At 43.9% G+C, this 25,777-nt stretch overlaps 1 protein-coding gene across 6 annotated transcripts in view; it reads right to left on the bottom strand.

Moving 5' to 3' along the window:
• Positions 1-25,777, bottom strand: part of grip2a (glutamate receptor interacting protein 2a) — a 53,869-nt gene that overhangs the window by 19,288 nt on the left and 8,804 nt on the right. For 5 of the 6 annotated variants that reach the window (XR_006840879.1, XR_006840880.1, XM_046365063.1 and 2 more), the window contains exons 3-17: positions 20,455-20,590; positions 19,043-19,188; positions 18,397-18,483; positions 18,223-18,298; positions 17,353-17,498; positions 14,405-14,552; positions 14,002-14,171; positions 8,563-8,682; positions 8,129-8,284; positions 7,697-7,883; positions 6,186-6,331; positions 2,702-2,782; positions 2,169-2,232; positions 1,199-1,344; positions 386-530 (exon numbers count right to left, since the gene is read on the bottom strand). Coding sequence is in view for 4 of the 6 variants with exons in the window: in XM_046365063.1 (XP_046221019.1) it covers positions 386-530; positions 1,199-1,344; positions 2,169-2,232; positions 2,702-2,782; positions 6,186-6,331; positions 7,697-7,883; positions 8,129-8,284; positions 8,563-8,682; positions 14,002-14,171; positions 14,405-14,552; positions 17,353-17,498; positions 18,223-18,298; positions 18,397-18,483; positions 19,043-19,188; positions 20,455-20,590 (1,954 nt within the window). In the remaining 2 variants the exon portion in view is untranslated. The remainder of the gene's footprint in view (positions 1-385; positions 531-1,198; positions 1,345-2,168; positions 2,233-2,701; positions 2,783-6,185; positions 6,332-7,696; positions 7,884-8,128; positions 8,285-8,562; positions 8,683-14,001; positions 14,172-14,404; positions 14,553-17,352; positions 17,499-18,222; positions 18,299-18,396; positions 18,484-19,042; positions 19,189-20,454; positions 20,591-25,777) is intronic. The other variant, XM_046365064.1, reaches the window with a different exon arrangement.

Raw genomic sequence — 25,777 nt, 5'->3', positions numbered from 1 at the left:
TCTCAGCCATACATCACAATCATAACAATAGTCTGTAGGGTCGTCCTCTCAGCCATACATCACAATCATAACAATAGTCTGTAGGGTCGTCCTCTCAGCCATACATCACAACCATAACAGGAGAGTGGAGGTTCATCTCAATAGTCCAACAGTCTAAAGAGGCCTCCTATCTAAACTGATATTAAATAATTGCATAGAAAACCGAGAGTGAAAGCAGATGCCTGGTAAGTGGGCATCTGCCATATTGCTTTCACCTCTCCATACAGATCAGTACCAATGAAGCAGAGCAGATCCCACCTACGGAGCCAGTCTGTAGTCTCATCACATTTTTTCCACTCTTATAATAGGAGAGTCAACCTCATGCCCTTGGCACATGACCTCTCACCTTTCAGCCAGGCCATTCTTGGTGAGGCCTGAGATGACGATGGGGTCAAAGGGCTCCTCTGTGCCTGAGATGGTGATACCCAACGGGCCGTTGTAACGCTTTAGCTCCACCGTGTAGATAATGGAACCAGACATCTCCAGCTCATCTGACAGGGACAGAGAGAGAATACACATGAAAAATATGACAATTACATAAAGGGATGAACTAGTCTAGCTCAAATATGGGTCACATCCAAACCGGCTCCCACGAGACATTATGAGACATTATGAGACATAAATAAAACATGTATAAGTAGACATTTTGTAGGACAAATATAGCAGCCACATGACATATACCAAGTCACCATTTAATCGCAGTTATTTTTCAGATATCATTTTACCAAGTATTTCTGATGGTGTTGAACATAAAAATATTTGATAAGAGTGGGCATTACAGTACAATCATCCATCACAAATTCTAACTTCCTTATACCAAATGGTATGTAACGCTGTTTATATTAGGTCATTTAACAGAAATGTATAGATAGTCTAAATATGTTTCTACTGGGAAATTCAACCTAATGGAATAGAAATGTGTTCTTGCACATTTTCATTTAACAGACGCTCTTATCCAGAGCGACTAACAGGGGCAATTAGGGTAAGTGCCTTTATCAAAGGCACATTGACAAGTCTTTCACCTAGTCATCTCGGGGACTGGCCCAATGCTCTTAATCACTAGGCTACCTGCCGTCCATCTCTTCTTGACACACCTCTCCATGCAAATAAGCTTCAGGACTGCATGTCTATTTTTGAAGCACGACTGTGTTCCTCCTACCAGCGTTGTCCTCGTCCTTCTGGATCCGGAGCTTGACCATGTCCTCTGCCTGCTGAAGCACGTGCATAGCATCCTCCATGGTGCAGTTCTCCAGACGCACGTTATCGATGGCCAGCAGCCTGTCCCCTGGCTCCAACGTACCCGTCCTATAAGCAGGCAGGTGAGAGGTGGGCAGGAAATGAAACCAGGAGTTAAACTAAATCTGATAATACTGTGTGAGTTTGTACCTGACATTTGCTTTGCATCTCAAAGCTGCTCATACTTGATTTCAAGGGACTGATAATAGCATTTTTCTAATATATCTTAAATTGATTGTGAAGCACAACTAAGTCACTGAGATTTGTATTTATTCACAAGAGTCAGATGAACTCAAGGATAACATGTCTCTGCGTGCAGTTTGAAGGAAGTTGCTAACTAGCACTAGAGCAAATGCTAACTAGTATTAGCGCATTGACTGGAAGTCTATGGGTATCTGCTGGCATGTGCTAACGCTAATTAGCATAGGCTTGCCAAACTACCTCTAACTTCATAATGGACAGAGAGAAATAAAAATGGTACCCATGCGGTCATCTGACTCTGGAGAAGTAGATAAAGGGCCTCATTGTCAAAATCTCGGAGTATGCCTTTAACATGATAGATGAAAAATTACAATATCTGTCTCATGACTTGAATGGGATTTGAGCCTCTGAAACTTTAACCTGTGGAAACAGTGCCATGGAAACTAAACCAAAGCCTGGATTGCAGTCATACCTTGTCCATAGACTGCTTACAGGGTAAGGAAACCAATAAGTTATTTTGTAATTTGGGTGAACTATCATTTTAAGGTCACATGGTTGGGAAACACTCTTGGTTCTCCTCATGACTAGTATCATTTCATACTGACCAGGTGAAACTAACCCCAGACCTGAGGCAGTAAAGCAAGTCATTTGTTTGAGGAATCTCCCCCATGTGATTGGGAGGCTGGACATACCTGTGGGCTATGCTTCCTTTCCTGATATTAGAGATGATCAGAGGTTTGTCAGGTCTCTTGCTTGCTGTTCAGACAGACAGGCACCATTAAATTAAACATTCATAACATGCACAGAGACAGACAGGCAGGGAATACAAATAACACTTTCAGGAGTTGACTGTTGCCCAAATTATTTTTATTTGCTCTGGATCCCTGCATGTTCTACTTTAGTGCACACAGTCCAAAAGCATTCCATGTATCACAAGTCAACTGATGGCCTGCCTTACTAGCTTCAGTATCTGTGACATCACTAACATATTATATGTAGTAGAGAGTTACTGTCCTGCATTGCTTTTCCAGGTTCATTAAAATGTGAAAGAGGTGATAAATGCTTGAGGACCATTATTATTCATCTGACTTAATGAGGCAGTAGCTTTCAGGACAGTCTAGGCCACAGTTATGGATAACAGAGCATTGATCCATACAGAGAGAGATATGCAGGCCAAGGGTTGTTAGGTTACGTCGCCCCCTGCCGTTTGCATCAGGTAACTCACCACTGATGGTGATGCCAAGTTCCACTCCTCTCCTCTTGGGCAGTTTTACATGGAACGTGCCACTACTGGGAACCACTGATTCTAATGGGTGGGGGGTGGGGAGAAAAATAAGAGAGCGAAAACAGCTTCTATCACCAGGCCATCCGACTGTTGAACAGCAATCACTACCGAGCTACCTGCCCGGTTCTCTGCCCTGCACCTTGAGACTAATGCTCCATGTATATAGATAGTCATTTTACACAGGTCACCTCATATTCTGGTTTATATACTGTTGTTTATGCACTGTGTATATATACTGTGTTCTCCACATACTGTAGCCCATCCTAATATACAGTTGAAGTCGGAAGTTTACATACACTTAGGTTGGCGTCACTAAAACTAGTTTTTCAACCACTCCACAAATGTCTTGTTACCATACTATAGTTTTGGTAAGTCGGTTAGGATATCTACTTTGTGCATGATACAAGTCATCTTCCCAACAATTGTTTACAGACAGATTATTTCACTGTATCACAATTCCAGTGTGTCAGAAGTTCACAGCACTCAGTTAACTGTGCCTTTAAACAGCTTGGAAAATTCCAGAAAATGATGTCATGGCTTTAGAAGCTTCTGAGAGGCTAATTGAAATCATTCGAGTCAATTGGAGGTGTACCTGTGGATGTATTTTAAGGCCTACCTTCAAACTCAGTGCCTCTGCTTGACATGAGAAACTCAAAAGAAATCAGCCAAGACCTCAGAAAACACATTGTAGACCTCCACAAGTCTGGTTCATCCTTGGGAGCAATTTCCAAACTCCTGAAGGGACCACGTTTATCTGTACAAAGAATAGTACGCAAGCATTAACACCATGGGACCACGCAGCCGTCACACCACTCAGGAAGGAGACGCGTTCTGTCTCCTAGAGATGAACGTACTTGTGCGAAAAGTGCAAATCAATCCCAGTACAGCAAAGGACCTTGTGTAAAATGCTGGAGGAAACAGGTACAAAAGTATCTATATCCACAGTAAAAACGAGTCCGATATCGACATAACCTGAAAGGCCGCTCATTAAGGAAGAAGCCACTGCTCCAAATCAACCATATAAAAGCCAGACTACGGTGGGGAAGGAAAATGCGGAAGAAAAATGCTGTGGATATATTGAAGCAACATCTCAAGACAGTCAGGATGTTACAGCTTGGTCGCAAATGGGTCTTCCAAATGGTTAATGACCCCAAGCATACTTCCAAAGTTCTGGCAAAAGGGCCTAAGGACAATAAAGTCAAGGTATTGGAGCGGCCATCACAAAGCCCTGACCTCAATCCATTTGTGGGCAGAACTGAAAAAGCATGTGCGAGCAAGGAGGCCTACAAACCTGACTCAGTTACACCAGCTCTGTCGGGAGGAATGGGCCAAAATTCACCCAACTTATTGTGGGAAGCTTGTGGAAGGCTACGTTTGACGTAATTTAAACAATTTAAAGGCAATGCTATCAAATACACTCAATTAGTATGTAAACTTTGTGACCTAAGACAGGGAATTTTTACTTGGATTAAATGTCAGGAATTGTGAAAAACTGACTTTAAATGTATTTGGCTAAGGTGTATGTAAACTTCCAACTTCAAATTGTACCTACTGTACAGTCGTGGCCAAAAGTTGAGAATGACACAAATATTAATTTCCACAAAGTTCGCTGCTTCAGTGTCTTTAGATATTTTTGTCAGATGTTACTATGGAATACTGAAGTATAAGCACAAGCATTTCATAAGTATTAAAGGGTTTGATTGACAATTACATAAAGTTGATGCAAAGAGTCAATATTTGCCGTGTTAACCCTTTTTCAAGACCTCTGCAATTGGCCCTGGAATGCTGTCAATTAACTTCTGGGCCACATCCTGACTGATGGTAGCCCATTATTGCATAATCAATGCTTGGAGTTTGTCAGAATTTGTGGGGTTTTGTTTGTCCACCCGCCTCTTGAGGATTGACCACAAGTTCTTAATGGGATTAAGGTCTGGGGAGATTCCTGGCCATGGATCCAAAATAGACATTTTGTTCCCTGAGCCACTTAGTTATCACTTTTGCCATATGGTAAGGTGCTCCATCATGCTGGAAAAAGGCATTGTTCGTCACCAAACTGTTAATGGATGGTTGGGAGAAGTTGCTCTAGGAGGATGTGTTGGTACCATTCTTTATTCATGGCTGTGTTCTTAGGCAATATTGTGAGTGAGCCCACTCCCTTGGCTGAGAAGCAACCCCACACATGAATGGTCTCAGGATGTTTTACTGTTGGCATGACACAGGACTGATGGTAGCGCTCACCTTGTCTTCTCCGGACAAGCTTATTTCCAGATGCCCCCAACAACCGGAAAGGGGATTAATCAGAGAAAATGACTTTACCCCAGTCCTCAGCAGTCCAATCCCTGTACCTTTTTCAGAATATCAGTCTGTCCCTGATGTTTTTCCTGGAGAGAAGTGGCTTCTTTGCTGCCCTTCTTGACACCAGGCCATCCTCCAAAAGTCTTCCCCTCACTTTGCGTGCAGATGCACTCACACCTGCCTGTAGCCATTCCTGCGCAAGCTCTGTACTGGTGGTGCCCCGATCCTGCAGCTGACTCAACTTTAGGAGACGGTCCTGGCGCTTGCTGGACTTTCTTGGGCGCCTTGAAGCCTTCTTCACAACAATTGAACCGCTCTCCTTGAAGTTCTTGATGATCCGATAAATGGTTGATTTAGGTGCAATCTTACTGGCAGCAATATCCTTGCCTGTGAAGCCCTTTTTGTGCCAAGCAATGATGACGGCACGTGTTTCCTTGCAGGTAACCATGTTTGACAGAGGAAGAACAATGATTCCAAGCACCACCCCCCCTTTTGAAGCTTCCAGTCTGTTATTCGAACCCAATCCGCATGACAGAGTGATCTCCAGCCTTGTCCTCGTCAACACTCACACCTGTGTTCACGAGAAAATCACTGACATGTCAGCAGGTCCTTTTGTGGCAGGGCAGAAATGCAGTGGAAATGTTTTTTGGGGGATTCAATTAATTTGCATGGCAAAGAGGGACTTTACAATTAATTGCAATTCATCTGATCACTCTTCATAACATTCTGGTGTATATGCAAATTGCCATCATACAAACTGAGGCAGCAGACTTTGTGAAAATTAACTTTTGGCCACAACTGTACATACCATTTTAGAAATTATATACTGTCTTTACACAGAACACATTTATATTCATATTCTCGATTCTCACACATGCTCACTAATATATCTACTTTGGATTGTTATTTTTTGATTTGCTGTTTAGATTACTCGTGTATTTGACATTCTACTGCACTGTTGGAGCAAGTAACATAAGACATTCTACTGCACTGTTGGAGCTACTAACATAAGCATTTCACTGCACCTGCTGTAACACCTGCAAATCTGCGCACGTGACCAACACATTTTGATTTGAGATGCTATTTCAACTTGGATGAACAAAGGTTAAACTAATTAAAAAGACTATACCTGCTACATCAAACTCAATCTCCAGGGTGACCTTATTGGCCAGAGCAGCGTCACGCAGTAGCTGATTGGCCTCCTCCAGTGTTCCATCCTCTGTAGGGATTCTGTTGATGGACAGGAGTCTGTCCCCCACCTGCAGCAACCCACATCTGATGACACAGTGAATAGTTAGAAGAGTACAATGGAGGGAGAATCTTTTTAATACATAGTAGAGAACAATAAGGGACAATGTGTAATTCTATGTGGCATTCGGCATAATTCTGTGTGGCCTTTATACAGTTAGACATTTAATCAAATTGAACGGTTGTTACGAACAGTTTTTCGTAATACTTCTCTCATTTACATCCCATTTCTCAGACGAAGCCCACTCAAAAACTGAAGACCATGAGAGTCCTGCTGTAAAACGATAAGAAACCTTATCCGTACTATTACTACCACCACCACTACTACCATGAAAGTGTTATATGGAGCATATAAAAATATACACAGCTGTCTGGTTCTCTACTCTCATGACTCTGCTTTAGATTTCAGATAGGTGGTTTATTAGTGAACATATTTCAACTCCACTTTGACCTCAACTCACTGATAACAATAAACCACTGAGTCAGGACCCTGAATGGCACAATCAACAATTGTTGTTAAATTTAACAAAGCTAGACCCTCCTGTTCTGGCTAGGAGCAATGGGAAACATTCAAGTAGATTTCTTCTGTTATCAGAAAAATGGCTTTGACTCCAGTGACTGTTGAATAATGGATCAATATGCACCAAAGTTGAACAATTGTCAATCACTTCTCTGATAAGACAATTACTCTTCACCTTGCTTGACCTTAAATAAAGGGCAAGGACACACTTCACCCTCACGGTACACCCCCCCCCCCCCCCCCCCACACACACACACACACACACACACACTTACTTCCATGATCACATCATTAGGACACACATAGCAGCCCTGTCAACTAGGATTAATTCACTAAACACTGCAATTCATTAACCTTGCCTTAGTGCTGAGACGAACATCACAATAGGATGTTCTGCTTGAGTCACTCCCTCCCAACGGAGGGATACTTTAAATGGTATTACACCACCCAGAGGACATGGCCTTCTGTTGTCCATACAGACACAAACATTACTCTTACAAGACAAGGGCAGAGAGCACACATTGGCCTACTCAGGGCTATCCATTTCCTTAATAAATTAACAGATAAATGCTTTTTAGAAGCAAGGCCAGGATAAACTTTTGTAAATAAAACGTAGTAAAATGTAATTGATTCACTTGCTTCTCACAGATTCTAATACAACTGAAGTTATTACCATTACCTCAAAGCAAGGTCCCTAATGGAACAGCTAGGACACAGCGGAGCTAAAAGTGTCATCTTCGGATAGGAGACCCAGATTAGTATTCCTCTGATGACACCCTACCGTCCGATGAGTGACTAAGACATGGCCCTAAGGTCAAGGTCACTCCACACTGTACAGTACTTCTCTGTCTGGGAGGCTGTGTGTGTGTAACCTTTCGGCAGGGCTGTCAGGCTCGATGAAGCGGATGACTGCGGGAACGGTCAGGGTCTCTGTGGCAAAGACACCCCCTTGCAGCTGAACCCCGAACCCTGTGAGTGGATCTCCCCTCACGATGACCTCGCTGGTCTCCACATGAACAACCTGACCCCCAGGGCCCACTGAGCTGGATGCTAGGGACACTGGGTGAGGGGGAAGGGTGGACAGTGTGATACATCGAGAGAAAGGGGAGGAATGAATGGATAGATGGAGAGAGAGAGGGAGAGAGAGAGTGAGTCAGCTATCAGCCTTTCCATCAGTCCATGTCAGTGATCCGTCATCAGAGCAGTCACCCCTTTAATGAGGGGAGGTAGGTCAATTCTCAAACTATTCTAAAAGCCGGTTATGAATACACATTTGTTTTTAAAGCAGTACACAATCCACATACATGAGCTCTTGTGCTCCTTCCTCCTCTGGCGTCTCTTATGTGTGGTGCTACGGGGGCTGGTGGATGGGATGGGGCAGGGTAGGGTGCTGCTGCCCTGGCTACTGCTGTACCCTGAGGTGGCTGTGGAGGAAGGGGAGAAGCCACCACACACCAGAGCTGAAAGGACACATGCTCACAACATCAAATCAATGCAAAAAGAAACCCCTTCAAGGTAGAATAATGCAACTCGTCACTTGACCTGTAACTCCACACTGCACCTAGGCTACATGCTAATACACAGTTAATGATATCGCAACATTATCATTGGGATCAGAGGATCATAAACTGAAAAAAAGACAGATGATCAACAGCAACTTTTAAAATACATACACTTAGCAAGGAAAATTCTATATACTGAACTATACCCAGCAGCATATTCACACATTATAACTCACATGTGCAGTGGTCCTGCTGGTTGAGTGGGTGGCTGGGACTGCTCCATGTCTTGCAGTGTTGGGTGTGGCTGTAGTTAACAGTGGGGTCCCAATGGTGAAGGTTGCTCTTCTCTACTTTCACTGCAGCCACAATGAAACAAAATGTAAAAGTTGTTTATAAGGAAAATTACTCTACTCAGGCACAGCAATGTGCTGCTAAATTCTGCCCATTAAATGCTGCTTTAATCTCCATTTACACCCCAGAGCCTGCAGGATAACAGGCAGTCATTGATATTTTGTTTTCTTCATGGTACACTAGATTGAATCCTGTGGCATAATGCATTTGTCAACACAGGAAAATCAGTGAGACACATGTAATTGAATGGAGCAAAGAAGGACAGAATGGCTGAGAAATGTTCTTACTTTTACTAACAAGCTTCAACAAAGCTGAATGCAGATTTGAGAACATTTTACAATTTCACTTTGAAGAAAGCAAAAGAAACTAGGTTTGTAAAAACACTGGTAGGTCAGCCAGAACTGACTCACTGAGCTAATACTGCCTTGCGAAGTGAGGACATGCCATGTGAATCTGCCTTCATTGAACACAGCTGAAACCCGAAAGGCTAATTGCAGATGACGCCTCATGGATAAGATATGTCCTGCCTCTCTCCTGATTGGCAGGCCAATTGACCAATTGAGCATGTGAGCTGTCAGTGTCAAACCTGAGGCTTATTCAGTTGTGTGAAAAGTTAATGGGATTGGAGAAAAAGATGCCAGATGACACAGAATAAATACTGATCTTAAATGTTCTACTCTTTGGACTGCATTTACTGTGTGATGGCTGTGTCCCCAAATGTTTACCCCCTTTACAAATGATTTATATTCTTTAATGCTGTAAAATGCAGGTTGTAGCCGAAAGATACAGTATTGGCTATTCTATTCTCACACCCACAAACAATGTAGTAAAACCAAATCATTAATGAAACATTCAAGGGAAAAATGTGGAGCTACACTGAACACTTGAATGTGACCAAACCACACAGCCATATTTAACAGGGAGAATTACACAGCACAGGAATCCCTTCTATTCATACAGTCTTCATCTGTGACAGTCTCCCTCCTCACATGGATGAAGGATTTGCAAGAAAGCCATGGATGTCTCACAGATCCAGGTCATCTGGTTAAATCCAAGACATTGTAGTATGTCTTATGAAAGCAAGTCTTTTTCAAACGGCCACAACGTTCGTCTCAGGCAGAAGTTGTCATTAACCCTTTCGTATCCCCTAGGCCTAACCATAGGAAGAGTGACAAGATGTGACCCTTTCTCAGTAGTTAGGGGCAACTTCTATCCACTCCTCCAAATCTTCCATCCCACTCTGTGGTCCTGTAACCATTTGGCTCCTGTAGAGTAGAGCTCTAATTCCTATCTTTACTGAGGAATACTTTAGAAACAGCTTATCTTTTAGTTGCCATACCAGTCTTATTAAATCCCAGAGAGGATTAGACAAATTGCATTTTATGATCATGTCTAATACCCAAAGGGAATGTATCATTAAAATATAATCTCATCGTTGTGGCATTTAATTTCAATAATGAATCTACATCTAATCCAACTTAGAAGCACATGAAAAATTACAGTAATTTTATAGACACAAATAAAAACCTACCTGAAACACTTTCTTGTCACTATCTTGAGTACATACATAAGTGTGATACAGTGCAATAACATAATCCATGTTCACGATGACAGATAACAACATGTAATTCAACTCCATTGGGTAGTGGGTGTCTCCATAATATAATGACTTAGCCATAAGATCCATATTCTAATGCTGAGACGCCCACCGCAGATAAGACTAAGCCACTGTAGTTGACACTAAGACACAGCGTAGTTGTACCACACTTCAGGCTTCACAATCTTTCCCAACCTCACATACTAAGAAACAACCTCTGACCAAAGGCTCTGTCAATCAACTGTTAGGTGTTCCTTTCTACCTGTTAATACTTACATGGATCAACCTATTTAAACTAAAGCTGTTTATCATGTACATGACATCAGTGCTTGGTAAATTAATCATTTTGAAAATATATATAACAAATAAAAAGAAACCACCTCAGACTGTTAGCCCAAAAACACAACAACGCGTGTTTGCATGTGTAGCTTGTCGGGATGCATAAAAGACCAGTGGTCTACACCAGGGTACAGTGCTCATAACCTCCAATTAGATTGAGCAATGTCAGCATGGCACTGACTAACATACAGTAGAATAAAATGCATCATATATGTATGAGATGAGTAAAGCAGTATGTAAACATTATTTAAACATTATTAAAGTGACTAGTGTTCCATTATTAAAGTGGCCAGTGATTCCAAGTCTATGTACTATATCGGGCAGCAGCCTCTAAGGTGCAGGGTTGCGTAACCCGGTAGAAGCCAGCTAGTGATGGCTATTTAATAGCCTGATGGCCTTAAGATAGAAGCTGTTTTTCAGTGTATCGGTCCCAGCTTTGATGCACCTGTACAAACTTCACCTTCTGGATGATAGCGAGGTGAACAGGTCGTGGCTAGGGTGGTCCTTAATGATCTTTTTGGCCTTCCTGTGAAGGTGCTATAAGTGTCCTGGAGGGCAGGTAGCCCCCCCCCCCCGGTGATGCGTTGGGCAGACTGCACCACACTCTGGAGAGCCCTGCGGTTACGGTGATACAGCCCAACAGGATGCTCTCAATTGTGCATCTGTAAAAGTTTGTGAGGGTTTTAGAGGCCGAGCTAAATTTCTTCAGCCTTCTGAGGTTGGAGTAGTTCACCGTGGTAGTCCATGATTGTCTGTAGGCCCTGTCACCTACGTCTCATGTCTGAGCCGTTGAATTGCAACTCCACTTTGTCTCTATACTGACGTTTTGCCTGTTTGATTGCCTTACGGAGGGAATAACTACACTGTTTGTATTCAGCCATATACCCAGTCACCTTGCCATCGTTAAATGTGGTGTATTGTGCATTCAGTTTTGCGCGAATGCTGGCATCTATCCACGGTTTCTGGTTTGGGTAGGTTTTAATAGTCACAGTGGGTACAACATCTCCTATACACTTCCTGATGAACTCAGTCACCATATCCGTGTATTCGTTGATGTTATTCTCAGAGGCTATCCGGAATATATCCCAGTCCGCGTGATCTAAACAATCTTGAAGCATGGATTCCGATTGGTCAGACAATCATTGAATAGACCTTAGCACGGGTACTTCCTGTTTGAGTTTCTGCCTATAGGAAGGGAGTAGCAAAATGGAGTCGTGAACAGATTTGCTGAAGAGAGGGCGGGGGAGGGCCTTGTAGGGATGAGTAGCAGTAGTCCAATGTTTTACCAGCGCGAGTCAATGTGTTGTTAGAACTTTGGTCGCGTTTTCCTCAAATTTGCTGTGTGAAAAAACCCAGCTACAATAAATGCAGCCTCAAGATATGTGGTTTCCAGTCTGCATAGAGTCCAGTGTAGTTCCTTGAGGGCCGCCATGGCATCGGCTTGAGGGGGAATATACACAGCTGTGACTATAATCGTAGAGAATTCTCTTGGGAGGTAATACAGAATTTGATTGTGAGATTTTCTAGGTTGGGTGAACAAGAGGACTTGAGTTTATGTATGTTATCACAATCACACCATATGGGTTAATCATGAAACATACAACCCCGCCTTTCTTCCGGAGAGTTCTTTATTCCTGTCTGCGCGATGTACTGAGAACCCAGATGGCTGAATGGACAGGGACAGTCTATCCCAAGAGAGCCATGTTTCCGTGAAACAGAGTATGTTACAATCCATGATGTCTCTCTGGAAGGAGATCCTCGCCCTGGGCTCCCGAGTGGCGCAGCAGTCTAAGGCACTGCATCTCAGTACTTGAGGCGTCACTACAGACACCCTGGTTTGATTCCAGGTTGTATCACAATCAGTCATGATTGGGAGTCCCATAGGGCGGCGCACAATTGGCCCAGCATCGTCCGGGTTTGGCTGGTGTAGGCCGTCATTGTAAATAATAATTTGTTCTGATTGCCTAGTTAAATAAAGATGAAATAAAATGAATAAAAAATCAAATACTTTATTATCCAGAGACTGAACATTAGAAAGTTAGCGAGTAGCGAGTAGCAGGAAGCGGTGAATGGTACGCATGCCTCCTGAGTCGGACTAGAAGTCCACTTCGAATACCTCTTTTCTGCCGCAGCAGTCTCTAGAATAGGTTCAATTGCCCTGGGTGGTACGAACAAAGGATCCAATTCTGGAAAGTCATATTCCTGTCCATAATGCTGGTGAGTTACCGCTGCTCTGATATCCAAAAGTTATTTCTGGCTGTATGTGATAACACAAAAACATTTCTGGGCTAATAATGGAAGAAATAACACACAAAAAAAACGAAATACTGCAAAGTTGCTTCGGAGCTAGAAGCAGAGCTGCCATATCTGTTGGTGCCATCTTACTAGCTAGAAAACTACCTAAACATTACATAAACAAAGGACTGTGAAGGGGGGAGGAGAGGACGCCTTGGAGAGTGTTGGGATACTGCCCCTCTCCCCACCGGTGTGATTACTATCTCTGAGGGTTTGGAGCTTGAGGTAGTCACCTCAAACAAGTACTTGGGAGCATGGCCCCGTACACTGTCCTTCTCTCAGCACATATCAAAGCCACAGGTTAAGGTTAAATCTAGACTTGGTTTCCTCTATCGTAAACCCAAGCTGCCAAACTAACCCTGATTCAGATGACCATCCTACCCATGCTAGATTAATGAGACGTCATTTATAGATCGGCAGGCTAGATGTTTTTTGCCATTCGGCCATCAGATTTGCCACCAATGCTCCTTATAGGACACATCAGTGCGCTCTATACTCCTCTGTAAACTGGTCATCTCTGTGTAGCCGTCCAAGACCCACTGGTGGATGCTTATTTATAAAACCCTCTTAGGCCTCCACATACAACACCCGTTCTGACAGTCACATTCTGTTAAAGGTCCCCAAAGCACACGCATCTCTGAGTCCCTTCTCTTTTCAGTTCTCTGCAGCTAGCGACTGGAACGAGCTGCAAAAAACACTCCAACTGGACATTTTTATCTCTTCACTCAAAGACTCTTACTGGCAGTTGTGTCTGCTTTGAGTGGTGTGTTGTTGTGTCTACCTTCTTGCCCTTTGTGCTGTTGTCTGTGACCAATAATGTTTGTACCATGTTTTATGCTGCTACCATGTTGTGCTGCTGTCATGTTGTGTTGCTACCCAGCTGTGTTGTTGTAATGTGTTGCTGCCATGCTATGTTGATATCTTAGGTCTCTCTTTATGTAGTGTTGTGTTGTCTCTCTTGTCGTTATGTGTGTTTTGGCCTATATATATATATTTTATTTTTATTTTTACCCAGCCGTCAATGTAAATAAGAATTTGTTCTTAACTGACTTGACTAGTTAAATAAAGGTTAAATAAATAAAAATATAAAGACCTGTGTCTTGAGGTCTCATGGGAAGTCTGCTCTGATTGGCTGTCAGGATCTCCAATTTAACAATGTCAGAGGTTTGGGCCAACAGCTGCGTGGCCTCCATTAGGGAACAGTACTCAGTACTGGTCCCATCTATACACAGGAGAAGATCACCTATATGCAATGCCCCACACCTGAGAGAGAGAGAGAGAGAGAGAGAGAGAGAGAGAGAGAGAGAGAGAGAGAGAGAGAGAGAGAGAGAGAGAGAGAGAGAGAGAGGTAGGAAAGGGACAGAGAGAGAGGGGTTTGAAAGTAGAAAAGCATATTACATTTAGTATAAAGCTATTTTCATGCAAAATACAGTATGATCTCTTTGGTATGCAAGTAAAAAAGTTTTACATTGATAGTGACAGGAGGCTTGGCTCACCTCTCCACCACACTGGCCTGTTTGATTTTGTCAATGACGATGACCTGCTTGTTCCTGTACACTGCAGTAGCCAGGCTGACACCCAGGCTGGCTGCAGGACACTTCACTATCTCCACCAGCAGGGGGCCAGAGGCCTGCTGCACAGACTCTGAGAGAAAGATAGACATGCACGGCATTAGGGTGGAATATCCATAGTACTGTAGTGAATTGATGAGGTTGCTTGGTGTTGGGTTAATAAGGTCACTACAGTACAGTGATGAAATCAGTGTCTGAGTACTTAAGAAACGTTATAATTATAATTTCCATTTACTTTGTCTTCATTATCCCCTCTCTCTAAATTGAAGACCCCATTATTTTATTTCAGGGGACATTTGGTTTGTTAATGATGTTTTCCCACTTTATTCCAAACAAGGATATTCCCATTTACTTCACCTCAACCCACCTCACTTAACATTTAACTCCGGCAGCACAGATGTCAAGCTGTCTCAGCTGATGACATACGGTATGAGATATGCTATCCAGTGATAACAGATGACCTTAGACTTGGGCGAAGATTTACCTTCCAACAGGACAATGACCTCAAGCATATAGCCGAAGAAATGCTGGAATAGCTTCAGAACAAGAATGTGAAAGTCCTTGAGTGGCGCAGACAAAGCCCAGATTTGAATCCTATTGAAAATCTGTGGAATGACTTGAAGATTGCTGTTCACCGCCGGTCCCCATCTTACTTAACAGTGCTTGGGAAAATCTACTAGGAAGAATTGGATAAAATCCCCAAATCCAGATGTTCAAAGCTGATACAGACATACCCAAGATGACTCAAATCAAATCAAATCATCCTTTATTTGCCACATGTGCTGAATACCACAAGTGTAGACTACCGTGAAATGCTTACTTGCAAGCCCTTAACCAACAGTGCAGTTCAAGAAGAAGAAAATATTTACCAAATAGGCTAAAATAAAAAGCAATAATAAAAAGTAACACAATAAGAATAACAGAGCTACAGTATATACAGGGGCACCGGTACCGAATCAGTGTGCAGGGGTACAAGCTAGTTGAAGTCATCTGTACATGTAGGTGGGGGCGAAGTGACTATGCATAGGTAACAAACAAACAGCGAGTAGCAGCAGTGCACAGGGGGGTACAAGCTGTTGACGAGCCTTTTGGTCCTGGACTTGGTGCTCCGGTACCGCTTGCCGTGCGGTAGCAGAGAAAACAGTCTATAACTTGGTGAATGGAGTCTCTGACAATTTTCTGGACTCCTCTGACACCGCCTATTATATAGGTCCTGGATGGCAGGAAGCTTGGCCCCAGTGATGTACTGGGCCGTTCGCACTACCCTCTGTAGCGACTTACAGTCAGATGCCGAGTAGTTTCCATACCAAGCGGTGATGCAACCGGTCAAGATGCTCTCGGTGGTGCAGCTGTAGAACATTTTGAGGATCTAGGGACCCATGCCAAATCTTTTCAGTCTCCTGAGGGGGAAAAGGGTTTGTTGTGCCCTCTTCACGACTGTCTTGGAACGTTTGGACCATGATAGTTCGTTGGTGATGTGGGCACCAACAGAGATGCATACAAAGCTCTCCCCCGCCCTACATTTGGCAAATCTGACCGTAATTCTATCTTCCTAATTCCTGCTTACAAACTAAAACTAAAGCAGGAAGTACCAGTGACTCACTCAATACGGAAGTGGTCAGATGACGCGGATGCTACATTACAGGACTGTTTTGCTAGCACAGACTGGAATATGTTCCGGGATTCATCCAATGGCATTGAGGAGTATACCACCTCAGTCACCGGCTTTATCAATAAGTGCATCGATGACGTCGTCCCCACAGTGACTGTACGTACATATCCCAACCAGAAGCCATGGATTACAGGCAACATCTGCATCGAGCTAAAGGTTAGAGCTGCCTCTTTCAAGGAGCGGGAGACTAATCTGGACGCTTTTCCCTGGTTGCACCTGATATGCTGGTAAAACGTTGGTAAAACTGATTTAAGGTTGCCTGCATTAAAGTCCCCGGACACTTTGGAGCTCCGCTTCTGGGTGAGCATTTTCTTCTTTGCTTATAGCTTTATAGAGTTGGTTGAGAACGGTCTTAATGCCAGCTTCTCTTTGTGGTAGTAAATAGACGCTACGAATAATACAGATGAGAACTCTCTTGGTAAATAGTGCGGTTGACAGCTTATCATAAGGTACTCTACCTCAGGAGAGTAATACCTCAAGACATCTGTTAATACCTCTCACCAGCTGTTATTGACATAAATACACACACCCCCACACCTCGTCTTACCAGAGGTAGCGTCTCTGTTCTGCCGGTGCATGGAAAATCCCACCAGCTCTATATTCTCAGACTCATAGCTTTATTCGCCGCCAAATGTGCTTCCACAAAGTATTGACTCAGGGTTGTGAATACCTATGTAAATTAAGTATTTCTGTATTTATTTATTTTTAATTGGAGGAGAACAGACTGAAGGGTTATTTGATATTTGACCATGCCAAACTGACGCAAGCTCTCGGTCCTCAACACCCTTCTGTGAGGCTCTTTCGGGGGCAGGAACATCTGTCTGTCTAACTGACTGTCTGACTGACTGACTGTGAAGCACGAGTTCTAATTAGGGTATATAAAAGCCTAGATCTCTGTAACATGCAAAATGAAAGAAAATAATCCTAAACTTCCGGGTGATTTGGCTTACTTACATATGGTATAGAGTCGACTTCTATATTAGAATCAGTAGAGTATTTATTGTATGTACCTGCTCTACCATTCCTACTAAGTGTTGACATGTTATGTAGTCGTGTGAATCCCCAGTGGCGGCTTGTGAGCCACGAACACTCGCTCTAATACATTCTTGTGGAACGGGCGCATAATTTACCCTCAGAGCGATGTTGCCTTGCCTGCCGTATTCTCACATAATACCCCTCCGACCAGCGTGTGTGTGCTCACCCATGACGGAGACGTCATACTCAATCAGGAACAGGGCTTCCTGGCTACACTGCATCAGCATAGTGAGGGTGTCAGCGTGCTTCTCTCGGTTTAAGGGCATCCCATCCACGCTTAGCACGCGGTCACCAGCCTTCAGTGTGCCCTCTCTGTTAGGGAGACAGAGAGAGAGGTGAGAGAACACTAACCCTTAAGTGTGCATGAAGGAGAGGGCATCGAATGCAGGCACTCTGTCCACACAGACACATCACATGGTCACCATCTTTCTGTTTGCTGTCTCTAGGAATAGAGGAACTTTCAAAAGGGAACAAGGAGGTGTTTTGGACATTGCAGTACAGTCATATTTCGCCACCAAACAGCTCCCAATGTCCTCTCTCTGGTAAAAGATAGATTCTACCTCTGACCTCTCAGGAAATGAATGAACATAAATTAATAAGCATAAATAATATCTATATATTCTCTCATGGTGTACAGTACACTCAACATATCACTGTTTGATGTATATACAATGTATGTTGCCCTTAATCTTCTGAGAAATCCTGGACAGAAACAGTGCAGTACAGCATTCAGCTAGCTAGTCCCTAGCCTTAGGATGAAGCTTGCTCTTTATACTGTTAATGTGGATATAACATTAATGCATGACTGCATTTCCATAGGTCTGGGGGGCACGCATCACTACATCTTTTCAATAGCATTTGCCATTGAAACAAATGGCAAAGAGAAAACCAGGTCCAGCAAGCTGTACCGATTGCACGCAGATACATACACTGACTGAAAACAAGGCATTCCAGAGCTTCTTAATTGCTTACTCATGTGAAATTACTCATGAGGGAATAATCACGTGTGCACACACACACCTATGCATGTCTTTACCTATCAGCAGGACCCCCGGGCCGTACGTAGGTCACTACCAGAGGACGAGACCTGTGCCAGTCTTCATGGAACCCTCCTAGAGAAGCAGAACACACACGATCAGGTTCAATCTTTCATCCTCTGCCACCCTTCATTATACACACTGTACATTCTAGCAGACTGAATGATGCCCACCTCTCATGACGAATCCAAAGCTGTTACCCTCTTTGTATAGGCACACCTCTATGGTCTTAGATATGACACCCACGGGAGCATTCTGGACTGGAAACAGAGATGGAGAGAGAGAGAACAACTGTCACATTCATGATTCACATTCAGTGTTTTAACCTGAGTCTTATTTTCCCCTCTCGTTTGCTGTACAGGGTCCTTGGGTTCAGGGTTAGTGGTAACTGCCAATGTGAGGTTTGACCCATTGCTGGGTTGCTGTTTTGGTCCTTATGGGTCAAAACTGGATCATCCAGTGGAGGGAGGACAGCTCATGGCTAGAATGGAAAGGTATCAAAGAAATCAAACACATTCCATTTGGGCCATCAAATGAGCGTGTCTTCAGATTGAAAATGACACCAGCCTCCACTGGGATTCTGATTAGTTTGTTTACTTGCTGGGTCACAGTCCAGAAATAAATGGACAACTACTGTACTGGAATAATGTCCCAGCATGAGAAGACAACAACAGAGAGAAGTGGATGCTTTTTCAACCAAGAACAAAGGCAAGCTATGTTGACCTTATCTCCACTACTGTATATGTTATTTGAAAATATATGGATATTATAGACCTACTATAATAGATGCAGGACGATACACACTAGAAGTGCTCATACCAAAGGGAGGTAATTCGTACTCCACTTCCAGCACCACACGTTCCCCTATGTTCTTCAGCAGGCTGATGATCTCCTCGTGGCGGAGCTTGGACAGGTTGATGCCGTTCACAGACTTGATGTAGTCTCCCACATTCAGCTGGTCACTCCTACAAGGAGAGAGGAGAGCTACAATAGAGCACAACCCCAGCAGAGAACATTGAAGACGTTGCTTGATGGGTTTTTCCTGACGATGTCACTTAGCCAGGGAATATCTCTGGCTTGGTTGGGTCACATGTTTAGGAAAACCTCCTGGCCCCACTAATGATAAACTCTGAAAACAACATATTATCTCCTGATTCATGGCTTCAGAACGTTGTTGTGTATCTTCATCACTGCCCTGTCATGACTAATGTTCGGCATCTTTGTAGCAGAAAGTCTGTCTAATTATAACACAAGCTATGCAAAATAGATGCAACCCTAGAATTCTTCAGACAGACAGATAGAGATGAGAGACATGTTTCACATGATGTCTCCCATGTGACACTGTGAGTCAACACGATGCTCATTTGGATGCTAATTAAATAGATGTGCTGCTCTGCTACACCTCTGGGCTACTGCCAATCGCTACAGTGACTCAGGACACACACATCAGCATGAGCCTACCAAACACGGTCATACGCTTTCATCTTAACATAGATATATTGTGTGTATGAGTTCAACCGAGTCGACTAGCAAACAGGCCAGTGGTGTAATGGTTATAATAGCAGTGAGATAAGCTGTTAAGTAATATCACGATTGTCATATCTAGTCGGTTGACCACATTCTATACTGAGACACTTTTGTGGTGGCAGAAAGAATGATATTTTCCAGTATTTAATATGAGTGTGTGTAATAAATAAAGATGAGAGGCTGCAGTCACATGCCACTTAGTCACTCTGAAGCGTGAGAGAGCTTTCCACTGCGTTTATGGCTGACATAAGGACAAATTATATGAATTGAATGTTTATTCAACTATCTTTACTGAAATAACATGGCTCCACACTCCAAAATAGAAACATTAAATCACTATGAATACCAAGAGAATTGTGAGGCAATTAAATAAAGCAGGTAGTCGCTTAAAACACTTCTCTCTACATTAACTTAATACCAATTAATTCACTGTAGTGAGATGTCATTTAATTTAGTTTGTGTGATAGGGAACATGCATATTTATCTTGTTTCTTAACATAGGAGACCCTCTCCTAAACTATGCTCTGGTGGAATATCAGTTCCAGGCTCCACATCACCCAGTAAACAGCTGGTCTCCTGCAGCGTTTATGATCCCCAGGTTAGTGTGAGGCGGTGTGTTACAGTGTGGATGATGTGGGTAACACATACAGACAGCTCGCTGCGGTTGCCAGGTTACGGATGTGTCATCTCAGTGGAGATCTCACCTGGCAGCTAGCCCACCTGGCCGTAGGTTGGACACTCTGGGCTTGCCGTCCTTATCGGACCCCCCGGAGATGGTGAGGCCCAAGCTGCTGCCCTCCCTCTTTATTAGGTCCACGGTGGTCACACCCCGGTAGTCTTCTACACACACACAGGGACACACAGGAAGACACACAGGGACACACAAGAACAAACAGGGACACATAGGAACACACAGGGTCACACAGGAACATACAAGGACACACAAGAACAAACAGGGACACACAGGGGCACACAGGAACATACAGGGACACACAGGGATACACAGCGACACAGGGAAAAACACAGGAGGAACAGTGGATGGACAGAGTCACTGAGTCAGCATCCATCTGGGACACAGAGTCTGTTTGTCTGAACTGTTACAAACACGGCTTGATTATCTCTGCCTCTGACATTCTGTCTCTTCTCTACCCCTCATTATCTCTCTCTGTCTGACTGACTTTCTCTCTCTCCTCTCTCCCCCTCCCTCTACTCTCTGATGATGGATGTTATGGATAGGGGATGGAGTCTGCTCCATATAAACTGATAGATGTCATGGATAGGGGATGGGGTCAACTTCATATAAACTGATGGATGGGGGATGGGGTCAACTTCATATAAACTGATGGATAGGGGATGGGGTCAAATTCATATAAACTGATGGATGGGGGATGGGGTCAACTTCATATAAACTGATGGATAGGGGTTGGGGTCAACTTCATATAAACTGATGGATAGGGGTTGGGGTCAACTTCATATAAACTGATGGATAGGGGATGGGGTCAACTTCATATAAACTGATGGATAGGGGATGGGGTCAACTTCATATAAACTGATGGATGGGGGATGGGGTCAGCTTCATATAAACTGATGGATGGGGGATGGGGTCAGCTTCATATAAACTGATGGATGTCATGGATCGGGGGATGGGGTCAGCTTCATATAAACTGATGGATAGGGGATGGGGTCAACTTCATATAAACTGATGGATGGGGGATGGGGTCAGCTTCATATAAACTGATGGATGTCATGGATCGGGGGATGGGGTCAGCTTCATATAAACTGATGGATGGGGGATGGGGTCAGCTTCATATAAACTGATGGATGGGGGATGGGGTCAGCTTCATATAAACTGATGGATGTCATGGATCGGGGGATGGGGTCAGCTTCATATAAACTGATGGATGGGGATGGGGTCAACTTCATATAAACTGATGGATGGGGGATGGGGTCAGCTTCATATAAACTGATGGATGTCATGGATCGGGGGATGGGGTCAGCTTCATATAAACTGATGGATGGGGGATGGGGTCAACTTCATATAAACTGATGGATGGGATCGGATGGGGTCAGCTTCATATAAACTGATGGATGTCATGGATCGGGGGATGGGGTCAGCTTCATATAAACTGATGGATGGGGGATGGGGTCAGCTTCATATAAACTGATGGATGGGGGATGGGGTCAGCTTCATATAAACTGATGGATGTCATGGATCGGGGGATGGGGTCAGCTTCATATAAACTGATGGATGGGGGATGGGGTCAGCTTCATATAAACTGATGGATGGGGGATGGGGTCAGCTTCATATAAACTGATAGATGTCATGGATGGGGGATGGGGTCAGCTCCATATAAACTGATAGATGTCATGGATAGGGGATGTGGTCTGCTCCATATAAACTGATGGATGTCATGGATAGGGGATGTGGTCAGCTCCATATAAACTGATAGATGTCATGGATGGGGGATGTGGTCAGCTCCATATAAACTGAGGGATGTCATGGATGGGGGATGTGGTCAGCTCCATATAAACTGATGGATAGGGGATGTGGTCAGCTCCATATAAACTGATGGATAGGGGATGGGGTCTGCTCCATATAAACTGATGGATAGGGGATGTGGTCTGCTCCATATAAACTGATAGATGTCATGGATGGAGGATGGGCTCAGCTCCATATAAACTGATAGATGTCATGGATAGGGGATGTGGTCAGCTCCATATAAACTGATGGATGGGGGATGGGGTCAGCTCCATATAAACTGATGGATGCGGGATGAAGTCTGCTCCATATAAACTGAGGGATGTCATGGATAGGGGATGGGGTCTGCTCCATATAAACTGATAGATGTCATGGATAGGGGATGTGGTCAGCTCCATATAAACTGATGGATAGGGGATGGGGTCTGCTCCATATAAACTGATGGATGGGGGATGGGGTCTGCTCCATATAAACTGATGGATGTCATGGATGGAGGATGGGCTCAACTCCATATAAACTGATAGATGTCATGGCTAAGGGATGTGGTCAGCTCCATATAAACTGATGGATGGGGGATGTGGTCTGCTCCATATAAACTGATGGATGTCATGGATAGGGGATGTGGTCTGATCCATATAAACTGATGGATGGGGGATGAAGTCTGCTCCATATAAACTGAGGGATGTCATGGATGGGGGATGGGCTCAGCTCCATATAAACTGATGGATAGGGGATGTGGTCAGCTCCATATAAACTGATGGATGGGGGATGAAGTCTGCTCCATATAAACTGATGGATGTCATGGATGGGGGATGGGCTCAGCTCCATATAAACTGATGGATAGGGGATGTGGTCAGCTCCATATAAACTGATGGATAGGGGATGTGGTCAGCTCCATATAAACTGATGGATAGGGGATGTGGTCAGCTCCATATAAACTGATGGATAGGGGATGAAGTCTGCTCCATATAAACTGATGGATAGGGGATGTGGTATGCTCCATATAAACTTATAGATGGGGGATGTGGTCTGCTCCATATAAACTGATGGATAGGGAATGTGGTCTGCTCCATATAAACTGTTGGATAGGGGATGTGGTCTGCTCCATATAAACTGATGGATAGGGTATGTGGTCTGCTCCATATAAACTGATAGATGTCATGGATAGGGGATGGGGTCAGCTTCATATAAACTGATGGATGGGGGATGGGGTCAGCTTCATATAAACTGATGGATGTCATGGATGGGGGATGGGGTCAGCTCCATATAAACTGATGGATGTCATGGATCGGGGATGGGGTCAGCTCCATATAAACTGATGGATAGGGTATGTGGTCTGCTCCATATAAACTGATAGATGTCATGGATAGGGGATGGGGTCAGCTTCATATAAACTGATGGATGGGGGATGGGGTCAGCTTCATATAAACTGATGGATGTCATGGATAGGGGATGGGGTCTGCTCCATATAAACTGATGGATGGGGGATGGGGTCTGCTCCATATAAACTGATGGATGTCATGGATGGAGGATGGGCTCAGCTCCATATAAACTGATAGATGTCATGGATAGGGGATGTGGTCAGCTCCATATAAACTGATGGATGGGGGATGGGGTCAGCTCCATATAAACTGATGGATGGGGGATGAAGTCTGCTCCATATAAAACTGAGGGATGTCATGGATGGGGATGGGGTCAGCTCCATATAAACTGATGGATGGGGGATGAAGTCTGCTCCATATAAACTGAGGGATGTCATGGATGGGGGATGGGGTCAGCTCCATATAAACTGAGGGATGTCATGGATGGGGGATGGGGTCTGCTCCATATTAACTGATGGATGGGGGATGTGGTCAGCTCCATATAAACTGATGGATGTCATGTATAGGGGATGTGGTCTGCTCCATATAAACTGTTGGATGTCATGGATAGGGGATGTGGTCAGCTCCATATAAACTGATGGATGTCATGGATAGGGGATGTGGTCAGCTCCATATAAACTGATAGATGTCATGGATAGGGGATGTGGTCAGCTCCATATAAACTGATGGATGGGGGATGGGGTCAGCTCCATATAAACTGATGGATGTCATGGATAGGGGATGTGGTCAGCTCCATATAAACTGATGGATGTCATGGATAGGGGATGTGGTCTGCTCCATATAAACTGATGGATGTCATGGATATGGGATGTGGTCTGCTCCATATAAACTGATGGATGTCATGTATAGGGGATGTGGTCTGCTCCATATAAACTGTTGGATGTCATGGATAGGGGATGTGGTCAGCTCCATATAAACTGATAGATGTCATGGATAGGGGATGTGGTCAGCTCCATATAAACTGATAGATGTCATGGATAGGGGATGTGGTCAGCTCCATATAAACTGATGGATGGGGGATGGGGTCAGCTCCATATAAACTGATGGATGTCATGGATAGGGGATGTGGTCAGCTCCATATAAACTGATAGATGTCATGGAAAGGGGATGTGGTCAGCTCCATATAAACTGATGGTTGGGGGATGGGGTCAGCTCCATATAAAATGATGGATGTCATGGATAGGGGATGTGGTCAGCTCCATATAAACTGATGGATGTCATGGATAGGGGATGTGGTCAGCTCCATATAAACTGATAGATGTCATGGATAGGGGATGTGGTCAGCTCCATATAAACTGATGGATGGGGGATGGGGTCAGCTCCATATAAACTGATGGATGTCATGGATAGGGGATGTGGTCAGCTCCATATAAACTGATGGATGGGGGATGTGGTCAGCTCCATATAAACTGATAGATGTCATGGATAAGGGATGTGGTCTGTTCCGTATAAACTGATAGATGTCATGGATAGGGGATGGGGTCAGCTCCATATAAAATGATAGATTTCATGGATAAGGGATGTGGTCTGTTCCGTATAAACTGATAGATGTCATGGATAGGGGATGGGGTCAGCTCCATATAAACTGATGGATGTCATGGATAGGGGATGTGGTCAGCTCCATATAAACTGATGGATGTCATGGATAGGGGATGTGGTCAGCTCCATATAAACTGATAGATGTCATGGATAGGGGATGGGGTCAGCTCCATATAAAATGATAGATTTCATGGATAGGGGATGTGGTCTGCTCCATATAAACTGATGGATGTCATGTATAGGGGATGTGGTCTGCTCCATATAAACTGATGGATGTCATGGATAGGGGATGTGGTCTGCTCCATATAAACTGATAGATGTCATGGATAGGGGATGTGGTCTGCTCCATATAAACTGATGGATGTCATGGATAGGGGATGTGGTCTGCTCCATATAAACTGATGGATGTCATGGATAGGGGATGTGGTCTGCTCCATATAAACTGTTGGATGTCATGGATAGGGGATGTGGTTTGTTCCATATAAACTGATGGATAGTGGGGTGGGGTCAGCTCCATTTAAACTCAGTACATTCCCCATAATGTGTTTGAATTCAGTGAATTAATTGAAAAAGTACATCTTGACAGAAAAAAATGAAATCATTACAGATTTGTAAATTAAATTTCCT

Source organism: Oncorhynchus gorbuscha, linkage group LG10 (genome assembly GCF_021184085.1).
Source record: "Oncorhynchus gorbuscha isolate QuinsamMale2020 ecotype Even-year linkage group LG10, OgorEven_v1.0, whole genome shotgun sequence".
NCBI classification, from domain to species: domain Eukaryota; kingdom Metazoa; phylum Chordata; class Actinopteri; order Salmoniformes; family Salmonidae; genus Oncorhynchus; species Oncorhynchus gorbuscha.
This window is presented reverse-complemented; position numbering and strand designations above follow the sequence as displayed.